Genomic DNA, 20,215 nt, shown 5'->3' with positions numbered 1-20,215 from the left:
GCATGTGATAAATGCTCAATCAAAATTCATGGATTACGATCAAATGTGTCAATGTTATGTGTGACCCGATTGTCCCTTGAGTCAGGTACTGTACTGGGTACTGGGAGGAGGGGGAGAATACAAATAGATATCAATTCCATCTTCTAGGAGATCCTGCAAATATGTCAGTTTTAGAAATGCTTTTCAACCACTTTGCCAATCATTTTTAGCATAGAGTTAAGAAATAAGGAATATTTCAATTTCTTATTCTGTTGTTCAACATCAGTTTTCATATTTGAAAAATTCTCTATAGTAAAATTCCTTGATTCAAAACACATCTCTAAATTAATACTTTTCTATTATGTCATCAAGAATAGTGGTTGAGGGCTGGGGTTATAGCTCAGTTGGTAGAGTGCTTGCCTCACATGCACAACACCCTGGATTCAATCCCCAGCATCACAAAGAAAGAAAGAAAAAAGAGAACAGTGGTTGAGACGCAGAATACTTTGAGTTAAATGTGCTTTGGGGATTAACCAGACTGGAAAAAAGCCTAAGTAGATAAAGTTGATTATTTTTTTTGTGTAATCTTTTTTCTCTTCCTGTGTTCAGACTGTAACAAGAACATCTAAAAATTAGGTTTGATGCATATGGAAGATTCTCTAGGAAATTCCTAAAGTTCAGTCATCTTACGTCTATTAGTACTGAGTTGGGAATTGCACACAGTTCCATTTTTGTAATAGCTCATTGCCAACCTGTGTTGGCCTAAGCTGTCCCTTTGTACTGTCACTCAGGCCTTCATTCAAAAACCATCTTCCACAAAGCCCCTGATATAACCCTCTTGAGGAACAGCCTCTGTCCTCTGAACTCCCATTAAGCCATCACTCTGTGCCTTACTGTATGAGGATCCTTTCTAGTCCACAATCCTTGAGGGCACAGCTGTGTTTGGCTCCTGTGTGCACGTGTTGCAGAGTAGATGTCTCACACTGCATTTTGAGTGGAAGGCACTTAATAAACATTTGTTGCTTAAGTGGATAAAAATCTGCCAAGTGACTTCATTTATAAATAATTTTGAAGATTTTTTTCAAGAAAAGGACATCTGCAAAATCCCCAACAAACTATAATTTCCTCTTATACATTTTTCATATATGTGTACAGTAAAATTCACTTTTTGGTGTGTGTGCAGTTTTAACACCTGCATAGATTTATATAACCACGACTCCAACCAGGACACAGAACAGACTCACCCCATTTCCTCTTAAAGTGCACACTGATGGTAGGCTGTGAAGTCTGAGCAATACATAGCCAAATATTACTTGTATAACACCTTCAAGTTGACAAAGCATGTTCCTTATTTTTTCATGTGAACACCCCCACATCTAGAGCTGGTTGAAGTTCTTGCTTCACCTGTGTGTACCAGCTTCCCTGGGGTAAAGAGCATGGGAAAGACTTTAATCCAGTGAAATAACAAAATACTTGTGCTTCTCATTTTTGTAGAAAAGTGTCCAGCCTATCCCACAGAGCTGGTGTTTGCCCTGGACCAATCCTCTGGTGTCACTGAACAAAGGTTTAATGAAATAAAGGGCATCATCACTTCCATTGTCAACGACCTTCATATCAGGGAAAATAATTGTCCTGTGGGAGCAAAGATTGTTGTGGTTTCCTACGACTCAGACACCAACTATCTCATCCGTTCGTCTGACTACCGCACCAAGAAGCTGCTCCTCCGGCTTCTTTCCCAAATAAAATACCAAGTCCCTACAGAGGCTCGGGACATTGGTAATGCCATGAGGTTTGTGGCCCGCCATGTTTTCAAGCGTACATACCCAGGAGCCAATGTGAGGAGAGTTGCTGTGTTTTTTAGCAACGGTCAAGCCGTCAGCAGGTCATCCATCCTCACAGCGACCATGGAGTTCAGTGCCCTGGATATCAGTCCGGCAGTCTTTGCTTTCAATGAAAGAGTTTTCCTGGATGAAGCTTTTGGGGTAAGAAATTCCCTTGGTGACATCTTTATTTTTAAGGTAGGGGTATGGAACAGCAGGATGGAAGTGGTGGGGGTCAGGGGAGATGTCTGGCCTCTTGATCCCCTTTGCACCTTTTGAAGCTGTTTTGTCAACAGTGTCCATGAGATCCAAAATGTGATAATCACAATAGTTAAGAACAGTGCAGCCACCTTTGCTCAGCTCCTGCTGCATGCCAGGTACTGGCCCTAGAACTTCACATACATATTCATACATATTCATTTATTCTCACAATGCTCAGAAGTGAATGCAGTTGTTCGTTCCATGTTAAAAATAAGAAAGTGCAGGCTCAGAGTGTTCTGGGAACTTATCTATTTCTGTCCAGCTGCTGAGGCGCTAAATCAAGAATCAAATTGAGCTCTGTCTGAAATAAAGGGCCATGAACATGTCTCTCTGTAGCCATCTGCAGGCCTGGTGTTTCTCAGATTTGTCATCTGCTCACAGTATCTTATATTAAACAGTTAGGTTTTTGATCCCCTAAAATGGTTCAAAACATTTGATATATGTGAACCATTTTTCCCCCAAAGAGTTTCTGTCACTTTTGGATCAACAGACTTTGGAGGGATTAATGCCTCCTTCTACTTCCCCCTAAAAACTAAGGTCCAGTGACAACTCCATCTAAGGACCAGTGACATTTAAATGTATTCAGATTATCCATGGAGTCCCTGCTTCTGGAGCTGGATGAAACCATTATGTTGTTTAAATACACACACATACACACTTCCACTGTGAAAAGACAGGCAGTTCTCTGTGACAGGGAGAGAATCAATCTCCTAACACACCCAGGAATTTTCTGAAAATCAGAGCCCCAGAAAGAGTCACAACAGATTCTGACAAAAAGGATTATTGGAACTTGAGGTCCTAGGTTTTTCAGTTTTCCTGCTGCCCTTATTTTTCTTCCAGAGGGAAACAAGTGACAGTTCTGCTTTTAGAGCTGCATCACATTCTAGAAAAAGAGAAATCTGAAGATAAACCTCAAAATTAATCTTCTCCTCTGATAGGACCAAGCCCAAACCCTATGGAATCCCTGGCAGAAAAGAGACTCCACCGTTCTTGTTAGCAGTCAATTGTAATTCACAGTATCTACAGTAACTGACCCAGGAAGCTCTTTCTTATCACTCTGTTCTTACCGGATAATAACTTCACATGTGAATTCTGTCTATGTGTCATGCTTGAGCAAGACTCCCTTCAGTGATGGCATGAACATCCCTGCCTCTCCACTCTTCTCCATTCAAGATACCCCCTTAGCCTCTGCCCTCACTTCTCCTCTCCACCCTCTTTATCAATTCCTCTCTAACTCCATTCTGAAGGTGTTGAACTGTTACCCTTCTGTCTAAAGGTGTCTGTTTTCCCATATACTTAGCAACATTGGATTTTATCTAACAGGCTTTAAAAAAATTGTTGGCAATATAATAGGTTACAACAAGTACCTCATTGTTGTTGCTTTGATCGAGATTTTTGGGTGTGACATTAAACATTTTTTTAATATTTATTTTTTAGTTGTAGTTGGACACCATACCTTTATTTTATTTACTTATTTTTATGTGGTGCTGAGGGTCGAACCCAGGTCCTCGCCCGTGCTAGGCGAGCGCTCTACCGCTAACCACAACCCCAGCCCACATCAAACATTTTTTCATAAGCTTATTGGCTATTTTCATTGTCCGGCAGAACTACCACCTCACATTTCTTGTATCACTTGTGTTTTATGTTATTTCTTTTGACAATTCTATTCTAAAATACTTTGCCTTGCCTTTTTTTTTTTTAAATCTCCATACTCTAAATGGAATTTAGACTTGCAATGTCCCACTGATGTTCTAGAAAATTCTAAAAATAAATGATTAAAGTTTTAGTAGATTAAATCTTTTTTTTTTTTTTAATTTTTTATTGTGGGTTGTTCAAAACATTACAAATTTCTTGACATATCATATTCCACACTTTGATTCAAGTGGGTTATGAACTCCCACCTTCACCCCATACACAGATTGCAGAATCACATCAGTTACACATCCATTGATTTACAAATTGCCATCCTAGTGTCTGTTGTGCTCCGCTGCCTTTCCCATCCTCCACCCTCCCCCCTCCCCACCTCTCCCCTCCCCTCCCCTCCTCTCTCTCTACCTCCTCCACTGTATAACCCTAGGGTCTCCTTCTATTACCATGCAATTTCCTTTCTCTCTCCCTTTCCCTCCCACCTCTCATCCCTGTTAAATGTTTATCTTCTTCTCCTGCTCTTCGTCCCTACTCTGTTCTTAGTTACTCTCTTTATATCAAAGAAGACATTTGGCATTTGTTTTTTAGGGATTGGCTAGCTTCACTTAGCATAATCTGCTCTAATGCCATCCATTTCCCTGTAAATTCTATGATTTTGTCATTTTTTAATGCAGAGTAATACTCCATTGTGTATAAATGCCACATTTTTTTTTATCCATTCGTCTATTGAAGGGCATCTAGGTTGGTTCCACAGTCTTGCTATTGTGAACTGTGCTGCTATGAACATTGATGTAGCAGTGTCCCTGTAGCATGCTCTTTTTAGGTCTTTAGGGAATAGACCAAGAAGGGGAATGGCTGGGTCAAATGGTGGCTCCATTCCCAGCTTTCCAAGAAATCTCCATACTGCTTTCCAAATTGGCTGCACCAATCTGCAGTCCCACCAGCAATGTACAAGTGTACCCTTTTCCCCACAAGATTAAATCTTTATAAATCTTATTTTCCCTATGGAATATGTATTTGTTTAAATTAGCCTGTGATTTTTTCATCTTACGAAGTTGGAAAAAAAATGATCAGAGTTTTTAGGGACTCACATTCCCCTAAAGTATAAGTGTTTGTTATTGCTGGAAGAGATTCCCCGTCTAATAGACATCAACATGTCCCTATCATTCTAATGAGAAGAAAAAAAAAACTTTGTTGGCCCAACTTCTCACTGCAGTTACTTTTCTATTTCCTGGCTCCCCAGGTAGCAACTTTTTTAGGACAGAAAACATTGTCTACATTTGCTGTCTCCAGTACTTCTCCTTGCATTCTCTCTTGAACTTAAGCCTAGTAGTGTTTTCATCCCTACTACTCTCCCCAAACTGCTCTTGTCAAAGCCAACTGTGATCTCTCTGTTCCTGCACCCAGAGGCTGGTTCCAAGTCTGCAGCTCATTGACTTATTAGCAGTACGTGACATCATTGTTCATCCCACCCTTCTCTTCTTGGAAACATTTTTCTCCCATTCATTTTCCTGGTTTTTCTCATACCTCGTTAGTTTCCCCTTCTTGGTCTAGTTTTCTGACACCTTTTCATTTTCCTGACTTTGAAATGTCGGAGTTCCCAAAGTTGATTCCTCAGCCCTCTTTCCTATCTGCTCTTGGTCTCTTGAAGTCACCCACACTCATGGCTTTAAATACCCTCAATAGTAGAAATTCATATTTCCCATCCACACTATGATCCTGAACTCTAGATTGACATATACAGCAGCCTTCTCAGCACTTGCATGCCTAGTGGATATTTTAAACTTACCGAGTCCAACATGAAACTGAATTTGCCCCCAATACTTGCTCCATATTCAGCATCTCAATTAAAAAAAAAATTCCATTCTTTTACTTTCAGCTATCTATAACACCTCATCTTTTCTTACATCCTTATCCAACATCCTTAATTTTAGCATATGTATATATTAAAATCCTTAATTTTAGTATATGTAAATGTGTGTGTGTGTATATATATATAAATATATGTACATACGTATGGTGTGTGTGCCTATATTAAAGTGTATATATGCACATACACTTAAATATATTGGTATTCATTAGTAAATACCTAGTATTTAGTACTCATATAAATACCAGTATTAAGTAATTGTGTGAGTACTAGGATTAATATTATTATTTTTTTTTTTTTTTATTGTTGGCTGTTCAAAACATTACATAATTCTTGATATATCATATTTCACACTTTGATTCAAGTGGGTTATGAGCTCCCATTTTTACCCCATATACAGATTGCAGAATCACATCAGTTACACATCCATTGATTTACATATTGCCATACTAGTGTCTGTTGTGTTCTGCTGCCTTTCCTATCCTCTACTATCCCCCCTCCCCTCCCCTCCCCTCGCCTCTTCTCTCTCTGCCCCCTCTACTGACATTCATTTGTCCCCCTTGTATTATTTTTCCCTTTCCCCTCACTTCCTCTTGTATCTACTTTTGTATAACTCTGAGGGTCTCCTTCCATTTCCATGCAATTTCCCTTCTCTTTCCCTTTCCCTCCCATCTCTCATCCCTATTTAATGTTAATCTTCTTCTCATGCTCTTCGACCATACTCTGTTCTTAGTTACTCTCCTTATATCAAAGAAGACATTTGGCATTTATTTTTTAGGGATTGGCTAGCTTCACTTAGCATAATCTGCTCTAATGCCATCCATTTCCCTGTAAATTCTATGATTTTGTCATTTTTTCATGCAGAGTAATTCTCCATTGTGTATAAATGCCACATTTTTTTTATCCATTCATCTATTGAAGGGCATCTAGGTTGGTTCCACAGTCTTGCTATTGTGAATTGTGCTGCTATGAACATCGATGTATATTATTAATGAAGCTATATATTCAGATTCCTGCCACTTCCTAGTACCTACACTTTCGATACCTTGATGCAAACACCCATCATCTCTTGCCTGGACTTTGCAATCACTTTTTCATTACTGTCTTCCCACCTAATTTTGCTCTGCCACAATCTGTCTCAATACAGCAGCCAGAACAATCCTGTTAAACCCAAGACACTAGATGGTTCCTTTGCTCAAAATATCCCAGTGTCTCTTCATTTCTGAGTTAAAGCTGAGACCTCTACAAGGACCAGCATTTTGAACTCTAAGTGGTCTGCCCCCGGGCCCTCTTCTAATCTTTCTGACTTCACTTTCTCCTTTTCTTGCTCTCACTTTCTCCATCCCTGACATAGTCCTTGGCACTGACTTCAAGGGAGCCAGGCACACTCCCTGCTTCCCAGAAGCCTTCCTAGGACTGTTTTCTGTGTCCCAAATTCTCTTCTCCTGGATATGACTGCTTCACCGCCTTTGAAATTTACCTAAATGTCACTTTCCCAGTGAATTATATTTAAATGTCACTTCAACATCTCTCATCCCTATTACTCTGCTTTTTTTTTTCTATAAATATTATTACCTCCCAGCATATGAGGTAATGTTATTCCCCTTAGTAGAATGTAGAGTGGAGGTTTCATCTGGAATTTCTATATCCCCAGCCAATGTTCCTATAACATTGTAGGCATTCAATAAGCATTTCGCTCACCCCAATACATTTCCTTAGTTTACAAAGTTGGCATTTAGTCTTTGCATGTGGGACCAATGGGGCCAAATTCAAAATAACGCCCCCAAGATCCAATTTCATAAAAGTAGAGAGTAGGAAGGTAGTAAATACTTTCTAACTGTAAGGCCAGAAACTTATAAAAATGTTGTAAGGCTCAGAATTTTATGTAAAGAAAAGGTATGGCTTTTCTGACCCTTTAATTTTCTGAGGGACAAAGAAAACAAGAACAAACATCTGTGTGGATTGAGAGATACCCTCATTACCACCTGGGAGTGATGGATTACTTCCATTGTGATAAAAGTATTTTTCTTTCTTGGGGCCTCACACAAAGTAAATGCCCCCCCAAACACATATTGACTCACTGAATGATTGAACAAATGCTCTATATTGCCCATTTCAGTGAGCATAAAGACAAAAACATTAATCAAGAAACAGATGAAATCAGTGTACGACCGAGAATATTAAGAAAACAGTGTCTTCTGTCTATTGCCTTGAAATAGACTTTTAATTGGAATCTGTGATTGAAAAGTTCCACTTGACATCTTCTAGATAGAGTGGAGTAGGAATAGTTGGCATCACTATTTAGAGAAGCCAAAGAAAACTTGTGAATGTGAGATTTCTGGAGAACCCAATTTCAGAAGCTGGTGTGTAATCAGAAGGTACGGGAGTAAGAGATTTAGATTTCCCCCTGCGCTGATGAACCTAAATCTGGTCAGGTTATCTTGTGGAGGCTTTTCTTTATCATAAAATAAGGATGTTGATACCTGTTCTGTGCATGCTTTTGAGGGGTTATGTTTAGGATAAAAGGGAGATGTGCATGCATGTTCGGGCATGTGAAGATGTACTGAATAAAGCAAAGGATTATAATGCAAGGTGGTAGTGATTAATTGGGTGTTTTTCAAAGTGAGTACATAATGGTTCCTTGTAATGATTGTAAAAAATGGGTAAACAAGCATTTATTTCTTTTTCTATGCAGTTCGACAACACAGGGACATTTCAGGTGATTCCAGTTCCTCCCGATGGGGACTATGAACCGTTGGAAAGGCTGCGTCTCTGCACACTTTGCTATGGTAAGACCAATGAAAAGAATCTACTGTGTTGAAAGCTTAAATGACTTCTGGGTGGGTTACTGAATATGGTTATGTCAGATTTCTATTTTTTGATTATAGGGTCTATTTTCAATTTTTGCAGTTTTAGAAAACATCATATGTCAGGATTTCAATCCCTGTAGTGTTTGGAGTTTCCAGAGAATGTGAAAGTTGGTTTAGAAAATTATCCCAATTGATGTAGCCCTTCTGGGAGACAATTTGGTAGTTATTAATCCAAAGCCTCTAGATGATTAAAATATTTCCTAAATAAGTTTAGACAGGATTGTGAACTTCAAGTTGCTACCTAAATCTGCTTTCAACACAGACCCCAAGTTGCCTGCTAGTGGCCACAGAAACATTGGATGTTGACAACTCCTCATTAGTTTAAATGATGTGAAATTGAAGATGTATGGATCAGATGATTAACTCTTGGTAATTAGTCACTGAATTCCTTGACAAAGATCTCAAACAAGTATCTTGTACCAACATCCAATCAATGATGCATCTCTCTGTGTGTTTTCAGATAAATGCTTTCCAAATACTTGTGCTGAAGAGATTTTATTATCTGGAAATTCCTACATGGATGTAGCCTTCCTCTTAGACAACTCTCAACATATAGCAAATGACGACTTTAAGGCTGTGAAAACCTTGTTGAGCTCAGCCATCGACAACTTTGACATTGCTTCCAACCCTTCAGTCTCAGACTCTGGGGACAGGATTGCCTTGTTGAGCTATTCTCCTTGGGATGGTTCCAGAAGAAAAATGGGGACAATAAAAGTAGAGTTTGAGTTTACAACTTATGACAACCAATTCCTAATAAAGAGCCACATCCAGACTTCCCTCCAACAGCTAAATGGGGAAGCCACCCTTGGTCATACCCTACAATGGGCCACGGAAAATCTCTTCCCAGGAACACCCAACTCACGCAAACACAAGGTCATCTTTGTGATCTCGGCTGGAGAAAATCGTGAGAGAAAGGAGTATGTGAAGAAGATGGCTTTGAGAGCCAAGTGTCAAGGCTATGTCATATTTGTGATTTCTCTGGGCCCTGCACATAAGGACAACATAGAAGAATTAGCCAGCTACCCACTGGATCACCATCTGATACAGCTTGGGAGAATGCATAAACCAGATCTGAATTATGTGGTGAAGTTCTTAAAGCCATTTGTGTACTCGGTCAGACGTAAGTCATGGTTTGGTTGTTTCCCTTTGTTTTAATAAGCTAGTATTTGTTCCTAGTATTGATAACTTAATGGTATCCTTCTGTCTACAGCTAATCCATATATATGAATTAGATGATGAGATGGGGGCAGGAATGGGTCATATCCTGCTTATATTCTGTTGATGACTCTGGTAATGCAATGGTGAGAACTTTTCCACAATAGAGTGTCTCTTAGCCAAAATCAGACCAGTAGAAAGCACTGAGTGATGAGAGGTTTCCTGAGTAATATTTGCTCAACTTGAAGGAGTTCCAGCAGTTCTTAGATGGTCTCTAGTGTGGGCATTTAAATAAAAGTTCCACTTGCTATACCTGTTTTATTTACAACTTTGGCACACCCTGGCGTCCTATTAGGGGAAGTAAAGATGGCACAGTCAAGTGCTCCTCTCAAAGTCTAAACATACAAATCACATAGAAATTCTGTTAAAAATGCAAGTTCTGATTCAAACTATGGAGCTTGAGATTCTGCATCACTGGCAGAGATGCCTGAGTGATGTCAATGCTGCCGGTTCAAGGACCACACTTTGAGTAGCATGACTTTAAGTCAGTTTTCTATAGTGTTGCCCATTGAATGGGTACCATCCCACAAATTGATCTGTGAAGAAATAAATACAGAAACTCAGGATAAGCATCTAGAAACTTTTAAAACAATTTGACATGGATTGCTGTAGCCTACAAGTGCATTGATCAATGGACTGGTCTCATTGAAAAGGAATTAGAGCAAAAATATCAGTCTTCCAGGAATTAGAAATAAAATACCTGTCCTCTACCACAAATGATTTGAGAAAAACCTTCTCTTAGAGATATAGTTCTCAAAATGTGAGTTGGTTACTTGGTCCCAGGAGACATCTGGAAATGTCTGGAAACATTTTAAAATTATCACAACTTAGGAGTGCTATTACCATCAAATAGATAGAGGTTAAGGGTGATGCTAAACATCCTACAGTTCACAGGACAGACCCCCCACACACACACCAATAAGAAGTAACTCAGCCCCAAATGTTAGTAGCATTATATGTGAGAAGCCTTTCTCTTTGTCTGCTTTCCATTACTGTAATGAAATATCTGAGGTAATTAACTTACCAAGAGCAAAGATTTATGATTCTGAAGTTTCCAGTTCAAGGTCAAGTGGTTCCATTGCTTTGGGACTCTAGCAAGGATAGCACATCATGGGAAGTATATGGTGGAGCAAAAATGCTTATATCGTAAGACAGGAAGCAAGAGATCCAAGAAAGGACCAATGCCACAATCTCCTTTGAAGGCACACCCTCAATGACCTAAGGACCTCTCACTAGTCCCTACCTTCTAAAGATACATTGCAGCTCCTAATATCCCCACCCTGGGGAATAAGCCTCTATCTCACGAACCTTTGAGGGACATTCATCTAAAACATAACACTGCCCTCTAGAAGATTCCACAGAATGGGAGCTGAGCCTGTTCTTTCTAGGAAGCTGACAGAATCCCAACCACTGAAACCAATCCCAACCACTCCACAATTTAAAATGTCTCTTGTATTCCAAGAATGTCCCAGCACCACTTCAGTGATAATGTCTTGAACATTCACTCTTTTTTTAAATTTATTTTTTATATTTTTTATTGGTTGTTCAAAACATTACAAAGCTCTTGACATATCATATTTCATACATTAGATTCAAATGGGTTATGAACTCCCATTTTTACCCCAAATACAGATTGCAGAATCACATCGGTTACACATCCACATTTTTACATACTGACATACTAGTAACTGTTGTATTCTGCTACCTTTCACTCTCAATGGCAGAGAAAGCTCCACCTTTCTCCTGTGACTCATACTCAATTGGAGAATCCAGTATTGCCCTCTTGGGAATGCTACATTATTTCCTTGAAACTGAGATGGTCCTCAGTTGTATGATATAAAGAGGAAGAAAAACACATGCTTCCATTAAATTTTGATACCAACTCTCCTTTTAATAGAATTTTTTTATTTTATAGTAATTGAAATTTCTTTTAGATGTATATTACCATCTATCATTCCTATACATGCATAAAAGGAAATATGTGTAAAATAGACTGGTTATGGCATTCCTAAAACTTCTTCTCATTCAGAATTTGCCTCTATTAAAAGTAAAAAAATCAAAATTCAGATTTTTTTTTATTGATGCACCGTCATTGATATGACAGCTCCATCACATTCCTGCCTTACCAGCAACAAACATCAGATGCCATTGACCAGAAGACACATTCTCATTTTAGACAAATAGAAAAAGAAAAAAATGTTCACTTAGAATCAGAGAAATATGACACTCTCTGGGATATTTTCATGGAGTCATGGATCAGCCAATGATCAAAATCCTCCTTTAATTTACTATTTTCCTGGATAAGGAGAAAATATCATAAACTTCTCAATATTCTACATCCTACATAACAACTTCAGGACAAATATAATGGAACATATTAATTAGACCAATAAGCTTTTGTATAACAGAAAATATTTTAGCTTTCTGGCCTAATTATATTTATATTATTAAATTCATGTTTAATTACATATTAATTTATATTTAGCGTACTGGCCTTATATTTAAAGTGGCTGTTAATTGACTAATGGGTGTATTTTAGTTTCCCTAAAACAAAAAAGATTTTCTCATAGGAAATCAGTGTTCACTGGTGCAGAGGCACAGAAATAGCATCATGTATTAAAATGTGATCTTTCCTAGATTTGATCCAGTAGCCTAAGTCTGAGAGGAAAAGCTTTTCACAATCAGAATAAAATGTCCCTTAGATTTTGTTCACCTGGGCTTGTGGAAAGCATGGGTCCTTGCATGATGATTAACCCTCAAATTAATAACTGGAGATCTTTCTCTGTGATCTTAGTAATTCTTTAGCTGCTAAAACATTCTGAAATCACTATTTTGAGTGCTATTTCTTGTTGTTCCTATTTTCCGTTTTCACTGCCAGCCAGATTCTGTTGTGACATGTTAACATTTATTGCTCCAAGAGGATGCCTGTTGGGATCCTCTTTACCTAGCAAACCCAATTACTAGTTTAAGAATCTAACTATAACTTTGTTCTCTCACCAGGAGGATTCAATCAGTACCCACCACCATTGCTGGAGGATGCCTGCAGGCTCATCAGATTGGAGGGGGATGGTCAGAACAGCGGTTTCCAGTGAGTTGGAAAGCTGTTATATTTACAAGTGGCTGTTAATTGACTGATGGGTGAATTTCTGGCTGCTGGCAGGTTATTAGACTGAGGAAACCAGCAAGATCTCTGAAGTAAAGGCTCTTCATATACTCCCTTGTCGATAGCAGAAATTACATATGGAGCATGCTTTCTGGTTTGATGTTTTTATGATCTTTATTACAATCTTACCTTTGACACATTCATGGTTTCCTCGGGAATTCCCGTACTGAAATTTACCCCAGAATAGAACCCATAATTTATTGTGAACTCGTCCCAACCTCACTTCTCAGTTCTCCCCATCCTGAGGCTCTGGGTTCTGGCTGTGTTGCACTGCTTGTCTACGTGGTATGAACTTAGCGCTTTCACCTCACTGGTGTCTGTTCAACAGCCGGGGACCCTGTTCCTTCCCACGAAACCCTATCTATATTTTATGGCTCAGATTGAAGCTGTCTCCTCTTTGAAACTGATCTTTACTCCCAATCAAAATCCGCAGGCCTCTTTTGTACCTTTTTATACTTCTGCCAAGGTACTTACGATGTTTTCCCCAATATCTAACCTTGTTAAAGCCTGGGGCTGCATATGATGTTTTGTTCCATCCCCAAAATATTGCATTAAAAACTTCACAACATAATTGCATGTGTAGATAATTTTACTTAACATTAGGTCCTAAATGAAAAATAAATAATTACTCTGTGTGATTTTTTTTTTTTTTTTGGTACCAGAAATTGAACCCAGGAACGCTTAACCACTGAGCCACATCCCCAATCTTTTTTTATATTTTATTTAGAGAGAGAGTCTCACCAAGTTGCTTAGGGCCTTGCTAAGTTGCTGAGGCTGGCTTTGAACTCAGGATTCTCCTGCCTCGGCCTCCTAAGTAGGCCTGCACCCCTGCATCTGGCAATCTGTGTGAATCTTGACTCTCAAATTGGGTGAGAGTGACCAATCTTGGTTGCTCTTTGCTTGTTAGGTACTTCTCTAAGTTTGAATCCCTGTGAGAAACCTTGTGGAAATCCAGGTCTAGGCCCATAATTACCATCTCCTTTCAGATTACAATTAAGCAAACAAGCTTCTCAGAAGTCCTTTTAGATACCTCTAGAAGCAAAATGGCAAGGGTCCCCCACCATCTGTGCAAGCTCACATTCCTCTAACAGCCAACTTCATGTACTTGGTAGTTCAACAGGAAAGCATCCAGCAGCCAGCACTCTCTGAAGGACAGTATTGCCCTAATGTCATGTAAAAGCAGGGTTTTCCAAACCTGGGTAAATCATACATTCATTGAAAAGAAACCAATCCTCACAGGACTGCAGACAAACTATTATGTTGTTTAAACATGTGCAAATATAAATCTAGCAGTAAATACTATATGCTTATAGTTCTTACCTAGCTATTAAGCCCAAATAAGTGTACACATCAAATCCAAACTCAGTAAGACAAAAATTTTCAATCCTAATTTTCATGTCATGGGTGAATCTGCTTTGCTAAAACTAACAGAAATTTAAAAATTCAGTATATTTTTTATAAATATGTAAAATATGGTACATGCTGTTGTGGTGTGTCTATGATGGCTATCCTTACACAATGAATCCTTTTCTTATCAATTATGCTCACCTGCATTGACTGCAAAAGTACTCACACAGTGTGTTGTGATGTCATTTGATTTTTGCTTGGTGTAAATGTATCATTCATATTTGTCTGTCTCCTTTTTTTCTTTCTTCATTAATCCCCCATGGTTTAAAGTACTACTTCTGGATCCCAAATAGAAGTATCAGATATAAATGCAACATGGACGTTGAAATTACATGATCGACAATAAAATGTTTTATTATATAAAAAGTTTTATTTTATCATCTAAACAGAAACATTCTCAAATTATAATGGAGAACTCTTAAACCACCAAGAATATAAATATCTTCACCATTTTAAGAGCCACTGATATCAACAAAATATCTTTAAATACTCTCACTCCTCTCAAAGAAGTGCTTGGTAAATTAAATAACTATTTTCTATGGTGATTGGTATCAATTGAGACATAATAAGGTTGTTCCAGATATATGGTTGAATTTCTCATCATTTATCTGTAATTCTGCGCAAATCAGACTAGGCTTATCCCAAGAAATAGTTCATAGGTTATAAGCAGATATGGGAAAAAGAAAGATAAAGAGAAAATTTTTGTCAGTTTTTTTTAAAGTGTATAGCAAATATATTATTTGAAATGAACTTAAACATTTATTTTTGATTTGTCATTGTATTAATTTTCTATTTTTTCATTTTTCAATTTTGTTATATATGACAGCAGAATGCATTACAATTCATATTACACATATAGAGCACAATTTTTCATATATCTGTTTGTACACAAAGTAGAGTCACGCCATTTGTGTCTTCATACATGTACTTAGGGTAATGACGTCCTTCTCATTCTACTGTCTTTCCTACCCCCATGCCCCCTCCCTTTACCTCCCTCCCCTTTTCCCCATCTAGAGTTCATCTAATCCTCCCCCCGCCCCCAACATTATGAATCAGCAGCCTTAAATCAGAGAAAACATTCCGCGTTTGGTTTTTTGCTCCCAAAATGTAGGCTCTCTATTCATCTCACTGATTATGTCTTTTGGGGAGAAGAAGCTTTTTAGTTTGAATCCATCCCATTTATTGATTCCTGATATTAATTCTTGCACTATAGGAGTCTTATTATGGAAGTTGGGGCCTAATCCAAAATGATGGAGATTTGAGCCTACTTTTTCTTCTAATAGATGCAGTGTCTCTGGTTTAATTCCTAGGTTCTTTATCCACTTTGAATTGAGTTTTGTGCATGGTGAGAGATAGGGGTTTAATTTCATTTTGTTGCATATGGATTTCCAGTTTTTCCAGCACCATTTGTTGAAGAGGCTATCTTTTCTCTAACGTACGTTTTTGGTGCCTTTGTCTAATATAAGATAACTGTAGTTAGGTGGGTTTGTCTGCCTCTTCTGTTCCATTGGTCTATAAGTCTATTTTGGTGCCAATATCATGCTGTTTTTGTTACTATTGCTCTAGTATGGTTTAAGGTCTGGTGTAGTGATGTCACCTGCTTTACTCTTCTTTTTTTTTTTTTTAATTTTTAAGACTTTTTTTGAGAGAGAGAGAGAGAGAGAGAATTTTTTTTAATGTTTATTTTTTAGTTTTCTGCAGACACAACATCTTTGTTTGTATGTGGTGCTGAGGATTGAACCCGGGCCGCACGCATGTCAGGCGAGCGCGCTACCGCTTGAGCCACATCCCCAGCCCCCCCTTCACTCTTCTTGATAAGGATTGCTTTAGCTATTCTGGGTCTCTTATTTTTACAGATGAATTTCATGGCTGCTTTTTCTATTTCTATGAGGAATGTCATTTGGATTTGATTGAAATTGCATTAAATCTGTATAGTGATTTGGTAGTATGGTCATTTTGACAATGTCAATTCTGCCTATCTAAGAACAAGGTAGATCTTTCTATCTTCTAAGGTCTTCTTTAATTTCTTTCTTTATCATTCTTGTAGTTTTTGTTGTAGAGGTCTTTTACCTCTTTTGTTAGGTTGATTCCCAAGTATTTTTTTTTGAGGCTATTATAAATGGGTTAGTTTTCTTTGATTCCCTTTCAGAGGATTTGTCACTGATATACAGAAATGCAGTTGATTTGTGGGTGTTGATTTTGTATTCTGCTACTTTGCTCAATTCACTTACTAGTTCCAGGAGTCTTCTGGTAGAATTTTTTGTGTCTTCTAGATATAGAATCATAGCATTGGCAAATAGTGCTAAGTTGAGTTCTTCTTTACCTATCTTGTATACATTTAATTTCTTTCATTAGTCTAATTTCTCTGGCCAGTGTTTCAAGAACTATTTTAGAAGTGGTGAAAGAGGGCATCTCTGTCTTTTTCCAGTTTTTAGAGGGAATGCTTTCAATTTTTTTCCATTAAGAATGATGTTAGCTTAGGCTTAGCATAGGTAGCTTTTACAATGTTGAGATATGTTCCTTTTTTCCCTAGTTTTTCTAGTGTTTTGAACATAAAGGGGTGCTGTATTTAGTTGAATGCTTTTTTTGCGTCTATTGAGATGATCATATGATTCTTATCTTTGTCTATTAATGTGATGAATTACGTGTATTAATTTCCATATGTTGAATTAGCCTGGCATCCCTAGGATGAATCCCATTTGATTGTGGTGCACTATCTTTATAATACGTTTTGTATGCAGTTTGCCAGAATTTTATTGAGAATTTTTGCATCTATGTTCATTAGAGATATTGATCTGAAGTTTTCTTTCTTTGATGTGTCTTTGCCTGGTTTTGGAATCAGGGTGATATTGGTCTCATAGTATGAGTTAGGTGTGTCCCCTCTTTTTCTATTTCCTGAAATAAATTGAAGAGTATTGGTGTTAGTTCTTCTTTAAAGGTCTTGTAGAACTCGGCTGTGTATCCATCTGGTCCTGGGCTTTTCTTGGTTGATAGGTTTCAAAGGCATCTTCTATTTCATCGCTGGAAATTGATCTGTTTAAATTGTGTATATATCATCCTGATTCAATCTGGGCAAATCATATGACTCTAGAAATTTGTCGATGCCTTCAATGGTTTCTATTTTATTGGAGTATAAGTTTTCAAAATAATTCTAATTATCTTCTGTATATTTGTAGTGTCTGTTTTGATATTTTTTCCCATCATGTATGTAGGTAATTTGAGTTTTCTCTCTTCTTCTCTTTGTTAGCATGGCTAAGGGTCTGTCAATTTTATTTACTTTATCAAAGAATCAACTTTTTGTTTTGTCAATTTTTTTCAATTGTTTCTTTTGTTTCAATTTCATTGATTTCTTATTTTAATTATTTCCTGTCTTCTACTGCTTTTGGTGTTGATTTATTCTTCTTTTTCTAGGGCTTTGAGATGTAATGTTAGGTCATTTATTTGTTGACTTTTTCTTCTTTTAAGGAATGAACTCCATGCAATGAACTTTCCTCTTAGTACAGCCTTCATAGTGTCCCAGAGATTTTGATACGTTGTAACAATGTTGTCATTTACCTCTAAGAATTTTTTAATCTCCTCCTTGATGTCTTTTGCAATCCATTGTTCATTCAGTAGCATATTATTTAGTCTCCAGGTATTGGAGTAGCTTTTATTTTATATTTTATCATTGATTTCTAATTTCATTACATTATGATCTGATAGAATACAGGATAGTATCTCTACTTTTTTATATTTGCTAAGAGTTGCTTTGCGGCATAATATTATGGACTGTTTTAGAGAAGGATCCATGTGCTGCTGAGAAGAAAGTATATTTGCTTATTAAAAGATGAAATATTCTATATATGTCAGTTAAGTCTAAGTTATTGATTATATTATTGAGTCCTAGTTTCTTTGTTCAACTTTTGTTTGGGCGAACTATCCAGTGGTGAAAAAGGCGTGTTAAAGTCACTCAGAATTATTGCATTTTGGTCTATTTGAGTCTTGAACTTGAGAAGAAATTGTTTGATAAATATAGATGCTCCATTGTTTGGGGCATATATATTTATTATTGTTATGTCTTGTTGATGTATGGTTCCTTTAAGCAGTATAAAATATCCTTCTTTATCCCTTTTGATTAACTTTAGCTTGAAGTCTACTTTATTTGATATGAGGATGGAAACCCCTGCTTGCTTCTGCAGTCCATGGGAGTGGTATGATTTTTCATACCACTTTCACTACAGTCTGTGGATGTCTTTTCCTAAGAGATGAGTCTCTTGAAGGTACCATATTGTTGGGTCTTTCTTTTTTTTTAATTCAATCTGCTAGTCTATGTCTTTTGATTGGTGAGTTTAAACCATTAACATTCAGGGTTATTATTGAGACATGATTTGTATTCCCAGTCATTTTTGTTTATTTTTGTTATTTAACTTGACTTGGTTTCTCCTTTGCTTAGTTTTTCCTTTAGTGTAATACCTTCCTTTGCTGATTTTCATTGTTGTTTTTCATTTCCTCTTCATGAAATAATTTGCCGAGGATGTTCTGTAGTGAAGACTTTCCAGTTATAAATTCTTTTTAAATTTTGTTTATCATGGGAGGTTTTATTTCATCATCAAATCTAAAGCTTAATTTTGCTGTATATAAGATTCTTGGTTGGCATCAATTTTCTTTCAGAGCTTGGTATATGTTGTTCCATGATCTCCTGGCTTTGAAGTTCTGGGTTAAAAAAGTCTGCTGAAATACGAATTGTTCTTCCCCGTATGTGATCTGATTCCTCTCTCTCTTGTGGTCTTTATGATTCTTTCCTTATTCTGTATGCTAGGCATTATTATTATTATGTGCTTTGGTGTAGATCTGTGGTAATTTTGTACATTTAGTTTCCTGTAAGCCTCTTGTATTTGATTTTCCAATTCATTCTTCATATTTGGGAAATTTTCTGATATTGTCTCATTGAAGAGATTGTGCATTCCTTTGGTTTGAAACTCTGTGCCTTCCTCTATCCCAATAACTCATATATTTGGTCTTTTGATGCTATCCCATAATTCTTGTATGTTCTGCTTATGGTTCCTTACCATCTTCACTGTGTAGTCAACTTTATTTTGCAGTTTGTATACTTTGTCTTTATTATCTGATGTTCTGTCTTCCAAGTGATCTAGTCTGGTGGTGATACTTTCTATTGAGTTTTTTATTTGGCTTATTGTTTCCTTCATTTCAAGGATTTCTGATTTTTTTTCCAGAATCTCTCTTTCTTTTTTTTAAATTAATTTTCTTTTTTAAATAATTTTTTATTTATATATGACAGTAGAATGCATTACAATTCTTATTCCACATACAGAGCACGATTTTTCATATCTCGGTTGTATGCAAAGTATATTGACATCTATTCATGTCTTTATACATGTACTTTGGATAATAATGTCTATCATATCAGGGCCTTGTGCATGTGAGGCAAGCACTCTACCAAGTGAGCTATATTCCCAGCCCCTCTATCTCTTTCTTGATGTAATCTTTTGCTACCTGTATTTGCTCCCTTATCTCTTTGTTGGTGTGATCAATGGATGCCTGTATTTGCTCCTTTATCTGATTACTAATGTCAACAATGATTGCCTGTATTTGCTCTCTTTTCTCTTTGTTGGAGTGGTCAATTTTTGCCTGTATTTGCTCATTTAGGTCATTGTTTAATTCACAAATTATTTTAATTATGAACATTCTGAACTCCTTATCTGACACTTCATCAATTGCGCTGTCCATGGGTTCTGTTGTTATAGTATCCTGGTTTGTTTGGGGCACTTTCCTCCCTTGTTTTTTCATTTTGTGGATGTGATTTCCTTTCTTGCAGTGTGGATCTGAGGTATTACAGTTTCTACCCTATAATCTTGTAGTATCTGTGCAGATTATCTGTACCTCACCTTGGTGTTGGGCTTCCAGACCCTGCCGGTGTCCAGGATGGATACCACTGCAACTATAGGAGGTGGCGGCAATAGCAGGAGATAAGTCAAGATAGCAG

General features: G+C 37.3%; 1 protein-coding gene across 2 annotated transcripts in view; it reads left to right on the top strand.

The window, feature by feature from the left end:
• Col6a5 (collagen type VI alpha 5 chain) overlaps nucleotides 1–20,215 on the top strand; it is a 143,028-nt gene that overhangs the window by 97,688 nt on the left and 25,125 nt on the right. The window contains exons 33-36 of one of the 2 annotated variants that reach the window (XM_015487074.2): nucleotides 1,474–1,961; nucleotides 8,273–8,366; nucleotides 8,908–9,567; nucleotides 12,663–12,750. In XM_015487074.2, the coding sequence (XP_015342560.1) occupies nucleotides 1,474–1,961; nucleotides 8,273–8,366; nucleotides 8,908–9,567; nucleotides 12,663–12,750 (1,330 nt within the window). The remainder of the gene's footprint in view (nucleotides 1–1,473; nucleotides 1,962–8,272; nucleotides 8,367–8,907; nucleotides 9,568–12,662; nucleotides 12,751–20,215) is intronic. The other variant, XM_048793954.1, reaches the window with a different exon arrangement.

The sequence above is a fragment of the Marmota marmota genome, unplaced genomic scaffold (assembly GCF_001458135.2).
Source record: "Marmota marmota marmota unplaced genomic scaffold, marMar, whole genome shotgun sequence".
Taxonomy (NCBI): Eukaryota; Metazoa; Chordata; class Mammalia; order Rodentia; family Sciuridae; genus Marmota; species Marmota marmota.
The sequence above is the reverse complement of the archived record's forward strand: the minus strand, read 5'-3'. Positions and strand labels throughout refer to the sequence as shown.